This window comes from Haemorhous mexicanus, chromosome 7 (genome assembly GCF_027477595.1).
Source record: "Haemorhous mexicanus isolate bHaeMex1 chromosome 7, bHaeMex1.pri, whole genome shotgun sequence".
NCBI lineage: Eukaryota > Metazoa > Chordata > Aves > Passeriformes > Fringillidae > Haemorhous > Haemorhous mexicanus.
This window is the reverse complement of record NC_082347.1, coordinates 37,409,391-37,429,991: the sequence shown is the minus strand read 5'-3', so window position 1 is coordinate 37,429,991 and position 20,601 is coordinate 37,409,391. Positions and strand designations below refer to the sequence as shown.

The 20,601-nt window shown below is 45.3% G+C and overlaps 1 protein-coding gene across 1 annotated transcript; it reads right to left on the bottom strand.

Moving 5' to 3' along the window:
- Positions 1-2,115: 2,115 nt before the first annotated feature.
- BAG3 (BAG cochaperone 3) lies at positions 2,116-18,855 on the bottom strand. Its single transcript, XM_059852065.1, has 4 exons — positions 18,264-18,855; positions 7,044-7,373; positions 5,016-5,396; positions 2,116-3,425 (listed from the first exon to the last, which is right to left on the bottom strand). Exons 1-4 carry the CDS (start codon positions 18,432-18,434, stop codon positions 2,652-2,654), a joined length of 1,656 nt encoding a protein of 551 aa, XP_059708048.1. The 5' UTR covers positions 18,435-18,855; the 3' UTR covers positions 2,116-2,651.
- Positions 18,856-20,601: the final 1,746 nt, after the last annotated feature.

The window sequence follows — 20,601 nt, the reverse complement described above, 5'->3', positions numbered from 1 at the left end:
ATTTTTTGAAATGGTTACTGCAAATGCACTGTGTATTTGAAAGCCTTGCATTCAACAGCACAGCTGCTGTTTGTTGTGCACAGCTGTATTTGAGAGTTAATGTAACATAATTCTTATGGCTTTAAACTCCTAAGTGCTTTCCACCCGAGTTTCAAAGCCAAGTTTCCAGCTGTCTCCCAAGGTCAAAGCACAGAGCAGGTACCAACCATCCTGCAGAAAGGCAAGAGAAGGAGGAATCCCCTTCCTCTGCCCTGCCAGCTCCACACATCGTTGGTACCGAGTCAAGGCAGCAAACAGGCTCTGCACAGAGTAGGTCAGGAGCTCACAGGGAATGGGTGGGAATCTTCAGCTGCTTCCTCCTTGGCCACTCCCTCCTCCCAGCCCATATGCAGGATTTGTAGCTATGCTGATGTGTCCAGACATATAAACTGGACTGGGCGCAGTTTAGTCTTGAGCAACAGAGGAAACAAAGAGAGCCTATGACTCAGAGCACCAGTCTCCAGCTAGGCAGCTCCAGGGCAGCCAAATGCACTTTCCCTTATTAGGCCACATCATGAAACCTCACTTTGTTTTGAGTTGTACCTAACCCTGCAGTAGTAGCATCGACTTCCAGAATCAGCTTCTAAAGCAGCACTTGGCAGAGTGCAGCTCTACCTCCAGCTTTGCTTCTTAAAAGAACCCCATCAGTTGTAATTCAGTCTGACTCCACCTACTCTGACCAACACTGAATAATGTTACATGAATCAGGCCCCATTAGCAGCAGATGACATGTATTAGAAATCTAGCACCTGTTTAGCTCCCTGTAAATACTGTAAATAGCCCTAATTTCCACTGTGCCACCTCAGTTAATGAGGTGGTTTTAATCTGGATTATTTTAGTGGTCCACTAAGAGAAACCATTAAAAGATAGGGCCTTATACCTCCCACAGACTTTGCTTAGAGAGCTCAGTTCTAAAAATCCGCAGCTGATTTTCCTCAATTTAAGTATTTTTGTTACATGATGTCAGATTTGTGTCCTCAGCTGAAATGTAACCCTGCATGAGCAATGTGCCACTGAAATGAGTTCATGCAGGAATTATGCAGGCAGCTGAACTTTCACACCTCTTCTTCTAGAATGCCTCAAATGCTGCTCCCAAAGCTGGAGCAGCCAAAAGGTTACAAGACATTGTCTGTTCTCTCAAAGTGCTGTTGCCTATGAAAATGAAACAAGAAGCATCATCAACCTTCCACCTACAACTAAGCAGAGAGTTCACAACCCAAATGCTACATTTATTGCAGCATAATTTACATGCTCTATTGTTACTTTAAAATAAAGAGTGACAATTCTCAATGACCACTCTTAAAAAGAAGAGATTTTCAGATGGGCTTAAACCTTATTACAAATGCACTCTCATGATTCAAAGTGTAGGTCAGGAAGTGATAATTGCCTTGAGCAGATTTGTTTTGGCATTCATAAATTTGGGGTTCTATGCAGCAAATATGTAATCAGGTGAAAGAAAATTTGCATTTATAAAATTAACAAGTCAAGTGTAACTTCTGGATTTCAGTTAGGACCCATTCCTCCCCTTCACTCCTGCACTGACTGCTGCTTTCATTTCACATGGCTGTAGCAGAAAAATGGTTTATCTCTGTTGCTTAAGTACAAATTGTTAATCTCTTTGAACAAAGAGTTGCTTAAAACTGTTCACAAAGTGTGAGGAATCCTACTGACTCTATGAATACAAAATGTATTCCTAAATACAAAAAAGTGTACTTCTGCATACAAAATTCTGTAATTGCAAATAAAACAATAGTGACTTTGCAGAAGAAGTTAAGATCTGGAAATTTCTGTAATACAACCACAGATCTCAATGTTATAAATATTTCAGTTAAATGGTGACTTCCAGGGCAAGGAGGCAGAAATGCTCAGCCAAATTCCTTTCTCAATCCATAGATGTGACACAGCAACATCATCAGAAGGGAGGACACAAATAGAGAAAGGCATGTTTTGCCTTGATGAGAAAACAGCTGTCAGACTTCAACTATAATGCTGCACTAACAAGCCTGTGTTCAGAACAGTGTATTTAAAACCAGTTACTGCCTTTACAGTTGCAGCTTATAAAATCACAAGACTAAATTAGGCTTCCATATTATTTTATTTCCCTCTTAAAATATAGCATTGAAGTCCTGCACACATATAAATATCCCTACAGTTTCTTGCACACTTTCTATCCATCATTACTTAAAGTGCCCAACTGTGAACATTAAAAGTAAAAACATTACTGTTAAGAGTGGCTATACTTGTAGGAGGACTGGTATTCTGACAATGCAGGCCTCTGATTTTACAAAAATCACCTGCAAAAGAATACACCTTAAACAACACGCATCAATATTAACCCTGAAGTCATTTTTCTTTTCCATTCAGCTTATCTAAAAGCAATTAATGTACAGGGTTTATTTTTGAAACATGTCTTTTACATAGTGTAAGAATAAAGGATAAATGCATCACTTTCTTTCTAGCTCCCTCCTTTCCCCACAAAGTGTTTACTGTGTCCCAAGCTGCTATGTTGATTAAAACCAGTTGAAAAGAGCTCCGGAAATGCATGCAACTTAAAATTCACTTAAACACACTTTAAGTTATAAAGTCTGAGAGATTTTGATTTCAGCACGTGGCTATGGTTCAGTTGGATTATTGGATGTGTTTGTCGTGGTGGCAAGATTGGTAAACACTTCTTCCTTGGTTTCAGGCTGATGTCTTTCCATTTTGGTTTCCTCTTGAGCATTTTTATTACTGGTATCTCCCTTGCTCTTGACTTCCACAGGTTCAATCTCCATGATTTCCTGTGGTGGCTTAGGCTCTGGAAAATTTGGCTGAAGTCCATCAACTTGAACAGGTTCTGGGACATCTTCTGCTTTCTGTTCAAGTTTTTCCAAAATGGTCTGGACCTTCCTTACACCATCTCTCCTGGCCTGGCGCACATCCGCACGACCCTCAGGGTCCACTGAGTCTAGGGCTAGCAACTCTTTGGTCAAATACTCTTCAATCATCAAGTACTTTTTGTCAGTTTTCTTGCCTTCAAAGGAGTTGACTGCCTGCTCAAGCATTTGTACTTTCTCCAGAATTGCTTCCACTTTCAAAACACCAGGATGCTTTTGAGGTTCTCCTGTTTCCATCGTCTTCGTTGGCGCCGCTTCTTCGGGAGGAGGCCTTTCCTGAGGGGGAGCAGCCTTAGCAGGGGAAGGAGCCTTTCTGTCAGCTTTCTCTGCCATGGCTGGAGGCTTCTGGGGCTGTGGTTTAGGATCTGGTTCTTGGTGGGTGACCTGGATCGGGATATATGTGGAGGGTGCCTCCATTTCGGGCGGTGGGGCTGCCTTGTTGTCAGGCTTGACTTCAGGAGGAGGGGCTGGTCTTGGTGGCTCCTGAGCTGGGACTTGTTGCTGAGAAACCTGGTGAGCAAGGCAAGTTTTGTGTTGAGACACAATGCTCCTTACTTCCCTCTAATGAACAAGTAATCTAACTTCTAATTTTCTGTACTCCTAGCAGTGCAATTTCACACACACAGGATGTTTAATCTTCCCTGATCATTGCTGAATTTTACTGTTTTAAACTGAAAAGTAGCACTGTGCTGAACAATTATTATAGTCACCAATCAACTCTCTCAAACATTAAATTTCCAAATTTAAACCCACCAAATCCTGCCCATGCTCAATAAAATCAGCCCCATAAGCAGCTTTAAAAGACAGGACCTTTAAGCAAAGCTTTCACCTAGCTTAAGTCAGGGAGATTTCTTGCTGAAGAAAGATTTCATCCCATTTCCCTAATTAAGGGCTCATCTTTCTTGAAAAGCCAACTACTTTGCTGAGTTTTAATCACACTTTGGGCTATTCTCATCCTATTCCTGTTCTCGGGACATTGCTTTTTTGGTTAGTGCTTATTTTTAATCTTTAACCTATTTACATGCAGAGGTTACTGTGTCAATCTTATTACACTGTAGTGATTAGAGACTATCCTTGGGATTACTCCACTTTTAAATCACCAAATCAGAAATCTCTTGAAATTGAGATTAGTTTTGAAACCTTGGCAGAAAACCGAAATTTATGAGATCTGCATTTTCCTGCCCCTGACATCCCCTTTAGTTACTTAAGAACATAAACAGTGATTTTGAAAGACACTAAAACCAGCTCTCATGGATTTAAATAGTAAAATATCTGTATTTTATTGCAACCAAGTATGTAAATGGCCTACACTACAAATCTGTTACTGCTTTACCTGTTAAACATAAAATTTAATTAGGGAGAGCAAACTCTCACCCACAAAGATAAATAAATTAGCACTGACCTAGAATATGCCATTAAATCTTGAGTCTTCCTAGTTTTGTCCTAGCCTGGGTTTTTAAAACTCTTAACCTAATTCTGCTCCTGTCATTTTTAATGTGAAAAATCTCCAGAGAGGAAATCAAGGCTTGTTTCTGTACATAGCCCCTTCCACACACTCACAGTTGTTGAATTCCCAGTAGCCTTTAAATTGTAACTTTAGTAACAATTCTAACATGGAAAAAATGCTCAAGGGGCAGCAAGTTCTATGACCAAGAACATGCTTCAAGTCACAAGAATAAAAAGCTCTGGATTTCGCTTATCCTTTCTTCATAGCAAAAATTACTTTGTGCATCTGATGCTATCCCCTAAATGGTTCTGAGACATCAGTGAAGTATATTTACATAAGATGTCACAAATCCCACAGACCTGGTTTTCGTCTCATAAACATAATGCAACATCAGTGACCTCAGTGTAATTACACCAAATTATACTCTGACAAGAGAAGATTAAATCGTGTGTTAAATCATATTTCAGTCATCCACCACAGTCCTGACAGGTGGAAAGGCAACTTGCTGCTTATCTCAGGATCTCCCAGTCTGTTTAAATCCAGCAGTGGAGACTGCTTTAGGTGCTTTCATGTATGTGTTAGTACAAGCTCATTTTACAGCTCTAGCCATGCTCAGGTCCCTGGCAGGTGAATCACTTCCCCATTCTACATACCTGGGGTCTGTCTACTACTGTCTGCACTCGGATGGGAGCTGGGGGCTGCACCTGGGTGCTCACTCTGGCCGGGGAGCTCTCCCGACTAGAGGAGCCTCTCTGAGCCACTCGGAACGGAGACTGCGCTCGCGCCGCCTTGGGCTCCCGCTCCTCCGGCTGGATCTTGTGGAACACCGGCTGGTGGGCTTGGAACTCGCTCTGCTGGGCAGGGTAGTGGGTCTTCTGTGCCTGGTGGTAGGCTTGTGCTGGCTGGCGGGGCATGTTTTCATGGATCACAGGGATTGGGATATAACCGCGAGGAAGCGGGTGGCTCCCCGCGTTGGGTCTGCCAGAGGTCTGAGGGGAAGCTGTTGGAGGGTCAGATGCTCCAGGAGGTTGAGGCTGCCATGAAAACAAAAATCCATTATTAAGTGTTAACCGCTGTGTGTTCACAATACTTTTCATTTCTAAAGAGAAAAGGGGGCAATCATCATAGAAACTGAACTCGTGTTTCTGGCGTGCAAGGACTCCATTTCCCTTTTTTTTGGCCAAGAGCCTCACTAGACAAACCACATAAGTTGTGAGAGCATCATTATAACAAGCAGGAACCTGAGCTGCAGCATTCCCAGCCCTGAAATGAGCAGGGAGTGGATGCTCAGTCAGAATGCTGCTTTTGCATGGCTGTTCCTGTCTAAACCTGTTAAATTTGAGGTAAACTAAAGCTAAGCAAACAAATTATGCACTGGAGACAAACCCCTAAGAGCACACAGCACTGACTTCTGATCCTGGCCACACAAACAGATTTTGTACATTTTGTTGGAGATTTTTTTAAGAGCATATCATTAATTTGGTGATGCAGATATGGATAATTGCCCTTTGTCCCCTCTTCTATGAAAGGCCAGACTGGAGCTGCGAGAGGAGAGAACAGGCATTGCAGAAGAGAAAGGGAACAAAACCCCTCTCCTGGTGCTGATCAACAGCTCAGCTGCCCAAGGAACAGCAGGAACCTTGGATATATAAATGATGGTTTCCATTACAGCACCATCAGTGGCACTGCTGATGTGCAGTGTAGGGTGCCCAGCACGGACTCTGGTCACTTGGCACCCACACTGAGCGTGTAACAGCAAGTTCTGAGGCTCTCCCTCCCTCGTTATCTCCATTAAGTGGCACAGAAGTCACATTCCTAAAGCCACTCTGCAGACAGAGCAAAGCTGTACACAGCTGGGAGAAGGAAAAGCTGAGCTTGTTGTCTTAGGCATGGTTAGTCAAAATAGCTCAGAAACCTGCCAACAGGATTTAATTACATTCTTCAAACTCCAAATGGGTTTCAGAGAAGATGCCACCACTGTTGAATTACAGACCTGATATGTTTTCAGCTTGATGAAGGCTGAATTTCCTGCTCATCTTACTTTGAATAAAAATGAGGCTTATATTTCCATATATTACAAGAATACCAATTTGCTAATTCTCTACAGAGAGCAGGCCAAAAATCCCACCTTCTGAAACACAAAACAAGCAGGGTGACATTTTTTCAAAGAAGTCCATAGTCTGAAATATTTTTCACATGCCACTGAAGGACAAAATACTTCACAACTCACTTCTAAATGTGTATATATGTAAATCCATTTCATACAACTGAAATTTGCAATTAGGAAGCAAAGATCTTCTGAAGTGGCCTGGGTTGTTAGCTGACTGGACACTTGTCTCTCCCACTTTGACTCACGGTGCAGAACACAAGAGGCTTGTCTGCATTCTCCACTTGTAAGGGAACCTCCACAAACCCTAAAAAAAACCCCTCCCCTGCCACAGGGCCTGCTCAGCTCTGCATTTATCTCTGCAGAATCATTCCAGAACACAAGTGGGTGACGCCAGAAAAAAACCCATCCATATTCATGCTGCCATGACTGTGCACTTTCAGTACTCTGCAAGCGTTGGGAAAAAACACAATCCTGTAGCGAGCTGGGCTTCCTAAGCTCCTCGTGTGTGACATTCAGGCCATAAATGCTGCAAAGACCACTGCAGGCAGAGCCCAGCAGCGCTGACGCTCACCTCGGCTCCGTGCGTGGCCGCAGCTGCCGGTGTCTGTCCACATTGTTTATCGGCCGCCGCGGCCTCCGCCGGCGACTCGGGGCCACCATAGCCCCCCCTGAGGGGTGCCTGAGCCTGCCCCGGCGCTGGCACGGCCTCTGTCTTGTACCTCTGCAGCCCAGGCTGCGGGGAGGAGAAGCAGGGGTGCTGCTGCCGGCCGTCGAGGCCCTCGTGGATGACGGGGATGGGGATGTAGCCCGCACGCAGCTTGGGGTAGCCCACGTGTCCTTCTCGGGCCGCCGGCTGCTTGGGGCTGTCTCGAGATGGGCCATTGGCTGAGGACTGGCCTTCCTGCAAGGGAAAAGAGCACAGAGAGTTGTTGGTAGCTCGAGAAACGTGGTGAGAGAAAGCTGCCCTAAAGGTCTGCCCTAAAAGCAGCATCAGATGCGTGTGAGGAGCTCAAGAGCCTCTCAGGCCTGTGCAGGGCAGGCAACAGCAGGTGCCAACATTGCAGGCAAGGGAAGGAAGATAAAAAATCTGCTAATTTGTGGGGCTTTCACCCCTACTTCTCATAAGCATTCACTTGTTCTTTGAACTACCTGCCTAATTCCACTTGGATTTCTTATTTATCATGCACTTAGCCACCAGCACAGCCTCTTCAGAGAGAGCTCATCCAATTCAAACAAGTACCAATGGGACCAAAGACATCTCCTCAGCACCTCTCAGAACACACCTGAGCTACAGCTGAAAGACACTTGCAAAGAAGACTATTCCCAACAGAAGCACAGATTTTGTTTGTATCGTTTTTTCCACTGGCTATTTGAAGAGATACTGACACTGCACACTGAAAATGTATTCACTGCCAGCTAAGGAGGATCTGGTTCACTAAACATTGAGGGAGAGAGAAGGGGAAGACAGGATAGCTTAACAAAGAGGAAAACACTGAAAAGGAAGATTTAAAAAGCCCTGTGTTGTCTGAGTAAACTCACTGGACAATGTCAAAGCTCTGGCAAGGGTGGAAGTGGTTTGTGCTAAGAGCCCTCACAAGTCCTCTAGTAAGTTCTTCCTGCATCGGTCATTCTATTTTGAGACCCCGCGAGGGCCAAGTTCCAGATGTATCTCTAAGTCAGATCATGTAACAAGCACCTCTGTCATTCAGAGGGTAATGTCATTATTCAGTAAGAGGAGAATTTAATAAGGGGACATATGGTGCAAGTGTTGGAAACCCTATTTTTAAAGGGGTGTTTAAGCTGCAAAAATATTTCATGTTGCTCCTGTACACATTGACACACTAATTCATCAGGAATTCACTATTTTACCAAGCAGATTATCAGTGTTCTTAAGATATGATAGTATCTTAAAAAGTGATTTCTGAGAATTCTTCTTAGCAGTAAAACCGCAGAGAACTGAGGCTGTAAACTAATGAAGGAAAAAAACACTGAAAGGAACAAGTTCAAAGTCTGAGCCCCACTGTTCCATTTCCTTTTACTCATTATAAAAAAAAAAGAAAATCCTCCACAAAGGAAGAATTCTAGAAGAGGCACAGAGGAGAGCCAGGCCTAGAAAGTTCGCAGAGAGAAGCAATCTGAAGTTGGCTTTCCCAGCTGCACAATGAGGATGATCTCATGCCAACGTCTGCACCGGGATCCACGGATGAGTCATTTTAAATTCACCCTACCAGGAAACCACATTCCTCTGCTCCACACAGGCTCGCAGGGGCTTTCAGAACCCCCCACACCAACACACACTCGCTCTTCCACCTTCCACCAGCACAGCCCTGGCCCCGCAGCTCTGCCGGGATCCGCAGGGACTCGCCCTTACGTCAGCAAACTGCGTTTGTCGGAAAATAAAAAAAAAAATAAATCCGAGGTGTGCTCAGCTGACAACAATGCGAGGCCGTGCTGGAGCCAAGCGTGTGTCAGAGCCTGGGCTGGGAGGGGAGGCGATGGATCCCAGCGGGAAGCAGCACCTTGGTGCTGCGCTGACTCCGGGCATTCTGCGAGCGCCAGCTGCTCCAGTGTCCCTGCCGCGGTAACCCGAGCAGCCACCCCACCTACGGCCACGGCTCCCACCGCTATAAAAAGGAGATTCCCTCACTTCCAGCCGCTCTGCGGGAAGGGGTTAGGAGCTGGGTGGGACAGAGCAGCTACAGGTGATCTGGCATGAGAAGGTTTTGTCAGCCAAAGCTGCTCCACCCCACCTGGGGGCACAGAACTGCCCAAAAGGAGCAGGTGTTTTAGGGTCTGCATTGTCTTTGATTTGGGGATAAGACCTCCTGTTTTCTGGAGTGTCCCACAATGATAAATCATTCCACATGGACAGTGTCCCACACCCCCCACACTCCTTGAACCCCCACAAAGAGCCCAGCCATGGGCATCCCCTCCCTGGTCTTCATGCTCAGACCCGTGGGGCTGCCCTTGTTTTGAACCTTCTCAGCAATCTGAGAAATCTGCCACTGCAACTTAAGCCCTGCTAGGAAACACAAAAGAGGCAGCCCAAAACCAAAGCAAAAATCAGGTTGGACTGCTTCTTCAAAGCATCCAGTTTATAAAATAAGTAAAGCCTCTGTCAATACTTAAGGTGTTTTTGTTTTGTTGTTCTCTATTTTTTTAATAGACTATACTCCCACAATTTCTCATGTATTCTTACAGCTTCAGACAACCTGTGCTGCTCCTGTGGAAAGTTAGTATTTCAAGCTGGTCCTTTGTTGTAGGTTTTTTTCCCCTGTAGTCAGGTTTAACCACAGAGGCCTCAACTGTGCAGTCACACTGGAACAGCCCTTGGTAAAAGAGCAAATGCAGCATCCTTGTTTTTCCCACCATCAGTGGCTTGGAGGCACAGATCAGGTTTAGAAAAGGTGCTCTCATCACAACTGCACTTCCTGATCTACACTGTCCCCTTCAGCTCTTAATTAACACTTAACTGCCTACATTAGCCAGTTTGTATCACCACATCTTTAACATTCTTTCTATCCTGTTTCTTTTCTTCCCACCGTGGTACAATCACAAACAAGGACAATCCAGATATTCTGAAACTCCCATTCCTGAGGATGACACCACTGAGAGGCCCTGGGTTCTGGTCTGTATTTAGTGAGGATCTGACACAGCAGTGAGTGCGTGCAGATCCCAATGTCCCTGTCTCCAAACTTCTGGCCAAAGCAGTTCTGCTCTGTGCAGGAGAGCCTGTGTTGCCAGCCTGGGCAAACAGGTTCTGGAAGACTTCAGGAAAAACTCAGGTGTGCCTGGGGACACTGTGCCAATGGGGAGGAATGGAATCAAGCTATGGAAAACTCTCATCTTCACACTACATTAAAGAAATTCACAGATTCCCTCCTAATGCTTAATTTTACAGAACAGCCAGCACAACAAAAAGTAGCCATTTTTTGGTTTTATTTGCCTTCTATCACATACAGTTTTTGCTGGTTACATTAACAAACCTGTTACCTAGAAAAAGTCCAGAGCTCACATTTAATTCAAATCTGCACAAAGAGAATGACCAACAAATGAATGACAAGTCTTAGTCCATCATCCTTCCCGGTTTAAGTATTTAAAAAAAAACCCAAAAAAAACAGGAACCCAACTCAGGTTTCTGCATTAAAACCAATTGAAGCAAATTTCTCCTGCCCTCATCTAAGAAAACAAGTTCCTTAAAACTGAGCAGCTACAAACAGCAGACTATCAACTAATTTTCAGTAAGTACCAGGACTGAGTATCAGCAATCCCAGCTGGGATCACACACTCAATTTACCTTGAAGAGAGAGAATCCCTCAAAAGGAAGGAGCACAAAAATGCAAAAACTGCCTTGAGCAGCTCAGAAGTGTTCCCAACAGTTTTAGATGACATTTCAGGTAGCCTGAAATACCCACAGGAACTCAAACCTGATCCAGCACTTCAGGAGGTGCTGAGGTAAGCCATCACATCCAGGCAAGTGAGAGGTTTGGCCCAGGAGGCTGCAGGAGGGACAGTGGAGCTGTGCCTGAAGAGCTGCTCAGGAGCAGGGACAGTGCTCACAGCTCTCGGGACAAGCCTTTCTGTTGTGAGGCCATCACCAGGATAAATAAAGGTGCAGCCAGCACGAGTTTTGCAACTGGAAAAAACACTTCATACCCCCACATCCTACTGCTGGCTTCCCATGGGAAGGGCACTGTCAGGACTGACACTAAAATCCTCCAACTCGCTCCCATTTAGTGACTTGAAGCCATGAGGCACTGCAATAAAAAAAGTGACAGCAAGCACAAAAGCACAGCCTTGCACCAGGGCTCCCAGCACAGCTGTACTATCTGGAGTGGGTAATGGATAACTCCTAGTGTGCCCCAAATCTGCTCAAGTGTTATTCCAGACCCAAAACCAGAAACCTGCAAATTCAGTCACTGCTGATGCCAGCAAATTGCCACTGGAGTTTTCCAAGACAGCTCTACTGTTCGAATTAAATTTGTCAAAATATTCTGTATTCATGTCAAAATACTTGAATAGTGGTATCAAATTCAGAATCTCCCTTTTGAGACTCCTTACATAATACATTTGTCATTCATCCAATACTGAAATGGTCTACAGAATAAAGTCTAAAAACCTCCTTTGCTGCCATTGCACTCCTGCATTTTTCTTAACCTGTACTGATGTTATTTGCAGTACAGTCAATTCAGTCTCTAAAGCACATGTTATTCACACATGTAGCACCCCTGCAGCTCTTGCAGAGCAGCAGTGCAAGTATTTAAATTGTACCTGTTTTGTAAATATTATCTAGCAAGGGCAAAACAAAATTTACCAACACTGCCAAGAGATTAAACAACTTCTCTGAATGCAAACAGATGGACCAGGATTCCAGTGTGGTTCTGAACTTGAAAGCTGCTGCTATAGAGTACCACACAATTATTCTAGTTGCTCAAATGACTGAGAAAATACCAGTACTTAAAATCTTACTTGAGAACACACCTTTCATAACCTGAAGCCCAAATCCTATCTATTTAGGAAGAAGGGGATAGCACGGTTCTGTTCTTTCACAATCAAATACAGCAATATAACCAAAATGAGTGACTTAAACAACTTTTGTTCACACCTCTATTTTATTAGAAATTGCCATGAATAACCAAAAAAGCCAGTGGTATCCATTATTTAAATTAAGAATAAAGTAACTATTCTATTTATTAAAGAAAATACCATTTTTGTCATAGAAAGGCACAATTTTAGCCATTGGAATTAGAGTCCACATCCACTTGTACTTCTGGCCAGACCTTCTTTCCTTCTCTGTTCCATGAACTACAAAAGTACCACCTACCAATAGCAATCAACATATCCCAAGTATTTCTGAGAAGTTCCTCATGTCTGCTGTCTGTTTGAACATATAAATAGCACAGCATCAGCATGAGCTGGGTTTTACTAGCACTTCCCAGAGAACTACACGAGTTCCAAGGTACCCAGTGATTTACTCTCAGTGCTGACTCCAAACTTCTTACAGCCCTGCCTCAGCTGCTGCAGACATTTGCATTCTCACCCTTTTACTCACAATTTGTGCTTAAATATATAGACTGAGCACACAGGCATTTGAGCAAGATATCATTAGCTAATGACTGAAGGAAACCATGAATAAGCTTAGCTGCATGAGCTGTCTCAGTAGGACTTCGTGTCAGTCGCATCAGGTAACCCAATTACAGGCCAAGCTGCTTTTGATGTTCCACTTGCTGAATGCTGAGTTTTATTTCCCAACATACACATGTGTAGGCAAACAGGCCTTTTGTTCTCTCTTGTAATTATCAAGTTGTATTATACAAGCATTACATTAACATTCGCTCTAACCGATGCCATTAGAAATAAATAAACACCATTAAAAACCAAAGGAGAAAACTAATCCTCAGCTTTTCAGAACACAGAGCATTACTGGAGCAAATATGTTGGCTATCACAGATCAATCTTGTACCAGGAACAAAACCTGTCCTGTTTTAATCACTAGGAGGATTCTTTCTTCAGCTAAAATGCCTTGGTGCAGACATGACAACACCTGCCCTGTGTGCTCATGAGTGGAAGCTGGCACCAAAAGCACCCCATGGGCCAAACTGAACATGTCTGAAAAAGAACAATAACTGCTCCCAGGAGCAGAGTGCTCTTAGAGAGCTGGGATCACCACCCACCCTGCCAGCTTTAGTGGATGGAGGTAGAGAAAAGCCCTTCAGAGTGCTAACAAATACCCTTGGCCAAGGGGGATGAGAATGACACTTTATTACTTTATTCAGTTATTTCTGTTCACTGCCTCATTACCTAAGAAGCAGGTGGTCAAACTGTTGCTTTCCTATTAGTTATGACCCAGGAATCTGAAATACATCAGAAAGCACAAGCCTCAAATTAGCAAAACAATGTCTCATTAAAAAAAAAAAAAAAGGAGAATAAGCAGATAATGGTTGATAATGGTTGAAGAGTGAGCCATGAATTTCAGTTTATAGTCAGGCTTCAAATTTTCATCTAAAATTTTGTTTTGTACACAGCAGTTTTCTGACTTCTCTTCCTTAAAGGGCGATTTTCCAACACTATAAAAGCACTTGCTACATTGCACCCCTTTTATTAATTATAAGGCTTTGCCATCAGCCATAAAAAACACACTTTTGTGCTACACGGCCTACCAGGTAATGTCAGACAAGTCTTTTCCCCATCCCATGCCTGATTTTCCTGTCTGTAAAACCAAAAAGGAAAAATAAAAATAATCAAACCAACAGCTTCTGCAACATACTTAAGATACAGCATTTTTCTTTTTGCCTGTAATTAAGTAATGTGATCTGTGTGAACAAGCCATTTCTTCTAATTTACATTTATGTTCACCTTGGCATGAAGAGAGACCACAGCTTACCTACAGAGTGATGCTGTCTGCACTCCCCAAAGTATAATAGATTGTTACCTGCCTTATCATGGTTCAAGTGGGAACAATTCTATTTTTGCCATGTAGTCATGGAAAAGTTCTGCCTGTGCATACAAGTGTTAAAAATACAGTTCCTAGGTAAGAATGCTGCCACCTGGCACAAGCATTCCTCCTTCGTCCTTTAGATAAGGGACACACAGTGCCAGGAGTTACACAGAGCCCAGCAACACCTTCTCTGCTTTTCCTCTTGCATTATCTCCAGTATCATTTCCTCCTGTTCCTATCTCTTATTTCTGATTAGCCCCACCCCTTGTTTTCAGGTTAATTGATACATCCATAAGTTAACTCCCTGCTCACCATGCTCTGTCAGGGGGGCTTTAAATAACTACACCAAGCAGCTGTAGGGAATCTGGGCAAAGCCAGGACACAACCCTCCCAAAAATCCCCTACTGATAATTTTACCACTCCTACCTATTAAGCCTTTTCTGTGCAGTACCTTTTTAATCCAGTAACTAACTTATTAGCCCAACAGAATGCACATCAGCATAAGGAAAGTAAAAACACTGCAGGTGGAAGAGACCTTAAATGTTACTGAGCTGACCTCACACTCCCCTCCCCTGAGGAGTACCACTGTGAGAGGTACAGCTTCAAAGAGGCTGTTCTGACCTCTCCATGCCATTTCTAATTCGGTCTACCAAGGATTTTTCAGTCAACTTGACCACGAGAAGTCAGTGCTCAAAAATAAGCCCACTGCTAAAGAGATGTGAATTGAGTGACTTCAGACTTATTTGGGGAAGCAGAGAGAAAAGAGATGCAACAGCCATGAAGGGAGAGGATGGAAACCTAGGTGTAGTCAGTTGTTCCCCAGTGAAGCATCAGCAGCAGGGTGAGATGTCTTCTTCTTCCTTTGTTTAGGCCTGTGCACTCATTGCTGCAGCCAATACTTATCATAGATCACTTTTATGGCCGTTCTCTGACTTGTGCCTGGCTGCTGCTGCAGCTTTTATCTCAAACCCAAGGCACCACTGAGCTATTGATCACTCCAATATCCGTTGGTGAAGCTCAGCACAGCCAATTCCTTTGGTTTATTTTTAGCTGCCTTATTTCCCAGGGGGTTTACTGCATGTGGAAACAACACATAGAAGAGGTATTGATAAAAAAGAAAACAAATGTTTGTATAGGTATTTAAGTGCAATCTGCTTTTATCCACACTTCAGGGAACACCAAGTTAACAATTTAATGTCATAAGACAATCCTGCAGGAAGTCTACAGAGCTGGGATACCCTAAGTTAGCACGGAAAGTAACTACAACAAATAAACATAGGAAATGAGTAATTCTATTCAAAAATAAGGAAGAGTGGCATTGCTAGTAAACACATTTTTTACTAGATGTATATACATCTTCACAGTATTAATTTTACCTTATTCCTCAAATAACTAATCAGATCCTTGAAAAAAAATCATCAGTCTACCAAGAAGCTTCATTAATAAGTATTTTTCTGTTATTTGCAAAGTCATTCTTTATTTCTCACTGAAACAAAATGAGATTTTTCCTTCTTTCTAATTAAGAGCTCCCCAATCCATCCTTATGCTGCAGTGATTTCGCACATGTAACAGAAAAAATGTGCAGAAGAACATTCATCCTTCATGACAGTAAAAAAAAAAAAAAAGGCCAGACTGAATGAGGAAATAACAGAGAGCCTGGATTCACAAATGCACCTCAAATACAGACTTAAATGCAAAAACAAAGTCTGGTTTCATTGCTTTAAAATGCTTTTGTCGTGGGTTAAAATTTCAGAAGAGCCACTTCAACTTTTACCCGATTATGTATCTGGCACAGATGACTGCAGTCAGCATGGCTACACTGATGTTAAGCCTAGGGTAAGTGAGAAGACCAAGATCAAGCACTTGGGAACAACAGGACTTTTCTATGACACTGCCTCAGCTGTATTCTTACCCAGCTAGAAAAGCTCAGCTAGCCCTAGATCTGTGCTCCAGTCATTGTCCACTTGGAGTGTAACACCTCGTTTCACTGCCTAATCTCTTCAGAAAGGGAACAAACATTCACAGACAGAATACTGGTGGATACAGTGCAAGACTACCTCAAAGGTGGCAAAAAATTGCTAATTTCACTGTCATATTTCAGTGAAAGCAATGCAATGATGGAGTCAGCACAAGTTTGATCTTCGTATAATCATTCTTGAAAAGGTGCATGAAGTCTGACAAGAGACAGTCAGCTTCTGTGATCCTCAGATCACTTCTAACAGCCCCAAGTTCTCATCTGAGCTGGGCTGAGAATGAAGGAAATCAGAAAGCTCTCCCCATCACATCTGCCTTTTTGCTTTCATCTGTGGTTATGTCCTTCCTACCTGTTTAGGTATTAACAGAAGTCTGGCATTTTGAAAAATCCTTGCTGGATTTGAAATTCAATGTCAGTGGGTAATTTGCCTTCCTTGGCATTGTCCAGCTAAGAGAATATTTAGAAAAAGATATTTTCCTTGGGCCTGATTCTAAGATTCTTTTGCTAACTAGTATCTGTCCTTGTGAAATATACTGGTATTCAACAAACTAATGATTTCAGCAGCTGTCCATGAATTCCAGCAAACTCAAGGTTCTGATAAATGGCTCTGTGAGAGCTGTTACACACAACTTCTACCACCATAAACTGGAGGACTTTTTTTTTAGCTAGGAACTCCCAAAAATCAACAGCACAACTCGAGGCATTTCTCTGTCTCCCAGTGAACAAACTCAAAGCACATATTCCTGCTTACAGCCAGGAGTAACAGATTTTCCTGTTTGGAAAAGAGTGTGTCCACAAAAGCCATTGAAAAGCAGATACACTGTACCTGTGACTGCCCTTGCAATTGGCAGAAGAGGCACAGAGGCAATTCCCATCACCACAGATTTCACACGAGATAGGAGTGAAAATTTGTTTTGTTTCAGGCACCCACTCAAGCAGAGGGCTGATCCATCAGACAGCTTCCAACTCTCTTCACACAATTATTGAAAGCAGCTTGAACCTGACTATTCTGTTAAATGGGTTAGGCTCAAGTGGCATTCCTGGAACAAAACCCTTTCAGTAAACAGCACATTCTTCTTCTCAAGTACATTCTATGGTTATAAAACCCACACTATTTTTATTTTTACTACTGGAACAGCAAGTGTTAGCAGGTGCCTCCAAAAAGGAGGAAAAACACTTTTTCCTATGTTAGTCTCAATATTCTTATTTCCAAATTACATTTTTCTAAGACCTCTGTGTATTATTACTAGGTTTTATTTATAGACCAAACGAACTAGCACTAAGAGAGCTGCAAAGAGGGTTAATTTACGATAGAGAAGTACGTCCCTTCCTTTCCAAGGCCAGCTGCTCTCACACCGAGCTTTCAGTCACGGTCTGCTCTCACAAACCGGGCAATTACTATTTTAAGAAACGGTAAGTTCATAAAATAATTAACACTTCTTGAGCGCGTCTCTGCTCACGTCGTACGGAAGGCAAGAGGAGAAAAGCTTTCAACAGAGCTCCGGTGCAGCCGCATCCAGCGGCCCCGACCCCGCTGTCCCCCGGGGCTCCCCCGGCCCCGTCCCCGCCGGCTCCGGGGCCGCCCGGCTGTTCCCCGCCGCTCCCCGGAACGGCCCCTCCCCGGCGGCCGCCGGCCCCGGTCCAGCCCCGCGGATCCCCGTGCCCGGGCCGTGCCCGAGCCCCCGGCCGGGAGGGACGCCCCGAGAGCCCGGCGCGCCCGGGGTTACGCGATGCTCCGCGCAGGGAAGCGCGCCGAGAGCCCGGGGAAATCGCCTTCCCACCAGGCAAATCCGACTGGCTCAAGTTTCCAGCACTTTCTGCCCACAGCCGCCGCGCTGTTGGGTCAGAGGGCTGCACTGCCCCAAGGAGCGGGCTGTATTCCCCAAAAGCCGCAGAACCTGACCCGAAAGGGTCACGCCGCAGGGCCCCGGCCGCTCTCCCCTCGGCGCCGCTCCTTCCATGGACATATTTGGACTGAGATGCGGCTTTTCCCCGAGCGTGCTTCGCAACAAAACCAGAGCGGCAGCTGCCGGCAGAGTTTGGGACCATGGAAAAAGAAAACGGGGAAAGAAAAAAGAAGTTTGACTCCGAGCCGGATAGCTCCTTTTTTAAAGGCATCCAGCGTTCGGGCAGTTCACAGCTGAAAAATAAATCAGGTTCGCCTCTCCCCTGGCAGGCCGGGCGGACTTAACCAACTTTAAATAAACATTACAGGGCCGAGGTATCGAATGATTGAATGCACAAAAAAGGGACTGCAGTGCGTCAGAGACAAAAGGCAGCTCCTGCCCTCACTGCATCGCCACGCACGGGGGGAGCGCAGCCCCCGACCCCCCTCGCCCCGCCGGGACACCCGGCCCGGGCACCCCTGCCCGCCCTACCTGCGGCGCTGCCCGCAGGCGCGGGTCGCTCCAGGTCGTGGTGCGGCTGTTGTGATCCACGAAGAAGGGCCAGCCGGTCTGCGGGTCGATCTTGATCTCCCAGCCGGGGGGCAGCGGCTCGGCGCTGCCCTCCATCTGCGGCGGCGGCGGGCTCTGCGCGGCGGCGCTCATGGCGGGGCAGAGCCCGGGGGCCGCGCCGGCCGCTTTATCCGCCGCGGGCCGGGGGGCGGGGGCGCGGGGCTGGAACTGTCTGGAAACGGCGGCGGCGGGGGAGGGACCAGGGGCGGGACGCGGAGGAGGAGCGCGGGGGACGGTGGAGGAGTCGCTGGCTGGAAACTTCTGGCTGTGTCCAGCGCGGCCCGGCAGACCCCCAGGGTACCGGGGGAGGCCGGCGGGGAGCGCCCCGGGAGCTGCAGGCGGCCCCGGGACGGCGCGGCCGGCTCTGTGTGCGGCGAGGGCAGGGCTGCTCGCCACCGGCACCGCGGGGTGAATGCACCAGCCCGAGCTGCCCTCCTGCTCCGGCCGGTCCCCGCCGCGCCCCCGAGCCCGTCCTTGGGCAGCCCGCAGCCCTCCGGCACTCTCGCAAGGCAGCTCCGACTACTGCCCCGTGCCCTGAGCGAAAGATCAAAGCTCCTCCCCAAAACCTGCCCCGTGACTGATAATTCGAGGTTATGGCAGATAAACAACAAAAATAATGCTTCTCAAGCGAGGGTGTGGGCAGGCGTTGTTCTTCGGATCCAACTGGCTTGAACTTTCTCAGCACTTTGCAAATGCGTGTCTCAATTCTCAGTTTCACTTAGAAATACACCTGAAGGCAAAGAGTGTGTCTGTGAGGTTTAAAACAGTGGCTTTCTCAGGGACTCAGTGGGTTTGGTTGGAGGCAACTGTGCTTCACAGCTACACCACTTGCAAGTCATCTGACAGTCACAGGAGCAGCCACAGATGCCTGTCGATAGTTACTCTAAGTAGAGGAGTGAATGCAGTGTCCCTCAAACGCAGAAGTTACCTTCTGCAAAGCTATTTGCTTAGAGGAATTCCAAGTATGAATCTCTCCGAGGCAGAGGCTTATTACTGAAGTATCTCTTATTTCAAAAGGACCCCTGCCTCTTCACAGCCCTGAGCACAGCCTCCTGCTTGAGACAGGATCAAAGATCTCCTGGTACTGCTTCCCACTGATGGTCATTCATCTTTTGACAGGAGGTTTTGTTTATCACACTGACAAACCAAATAATTGCTGACATTTGCTCCTTTACTCCTGCAGCTCTTCCATCCTGTGTGTTCCTTGCTGTCAGAACCACACTGTTCCATCTCAGACCCATTTTTCTGTCCCCACTGTTGTGTGCCTTTGACTTCTAAATATTATAAATTCATAATTTTTTTCCCAGAGCATTTACTTGCAGATGTCTGAATTGACATCACCTTTTCTGACTCACCTATTTTCTAAGCAACAAATCCCAAACTTTGCTCCTCTAACAGTCCTGAACTGTGGTGCCTGTCCCTGACCATGTTTCCTATCTCTGCTGCCTCTCATGCTCTCTGGTACAAAACTTCTGCTCAGCCTCACCAACGCCAGCAGTAGCCTCAAAAGGAGTAATATCATCGATTTATTCTGCTTCCAATCTGCAGAGGAATTTCACTCTCAGTTTTGCAACAGAAAGGCACACTTAGACCATATGTTCCCTGTAGCATATGCCAAAGTCTCTTCCAAATCAACAAAAGCAGCTGATTCAGACACGGGGGACACAGATGTTAAAAAGGTCCTGCAGGAAAACTACTTTTGTAAGTTGAGTAAGTGATACAGATGGGGTTTGTAGCTGAGAGAATGTAAACAAAGGCATGAAGAATGGGGGGGGTCTTCTATATTGCTGCAGCTGGCAGCCAACCATATACTCAACAGAGCTAATGAATAAGGTCACAAGTAGGTGAAAAATAAGTGAAAGGAAATTTCAAAGACATATCTAACTTAAGTTAGACATTTTTGTGGGGGCATACCCTGCAAAGAAACATAGGGAGCTGCATTTCACAGAAATTATCATGGGCTAGTGATTCAAGATTCGTTTGAGCTGCTGCAGGGTCAACAAGCATCCAGCTGGAAAGGGAACAGTCTGTGAGCTGACAGGGAAAAGCCTTTTAGTGATTGAATTTAGTTGGCAAGACATCATGCTTTTCTGTTAATGAAATTGTCTTTCCTGACAGGTAGGATTTAGCCTGGTTTCCTGTGCAGGTGAAAGCAATGCCAGTGAGGCAGGTTACACAGGATATCTGTACAGGGACTCACTGTTTGCTCTCTGGTGCTGGGGTGTCACTGGGCCATAGCTGTGGCCCTGAGGCAATGTGG

Coding starts and splice junctions, on each gene's coding strand:
- BAG3 (XM_059852065.1), bottom strand. CDS start 18,434: ATGAGCGCCGCCGCGCAGAGCCCGCCGCCGCCGCAGATGGAGGGCAGC. Junction 7,374..18,263: donor GCCTGCGGGCAGCGCCGCAG/GTAGGGCGGGCA, acceptor TTTCCCTTGCAG/GAAGGCCAGTCCTCAGCCAA. Junction 3,426..5,015: donor CAGTAGTAGACAGACCCCAG/GTATGTAGAATG, acceptor CTTGCTCACCAG/GTTTCTCAGCAACAAGTCCC.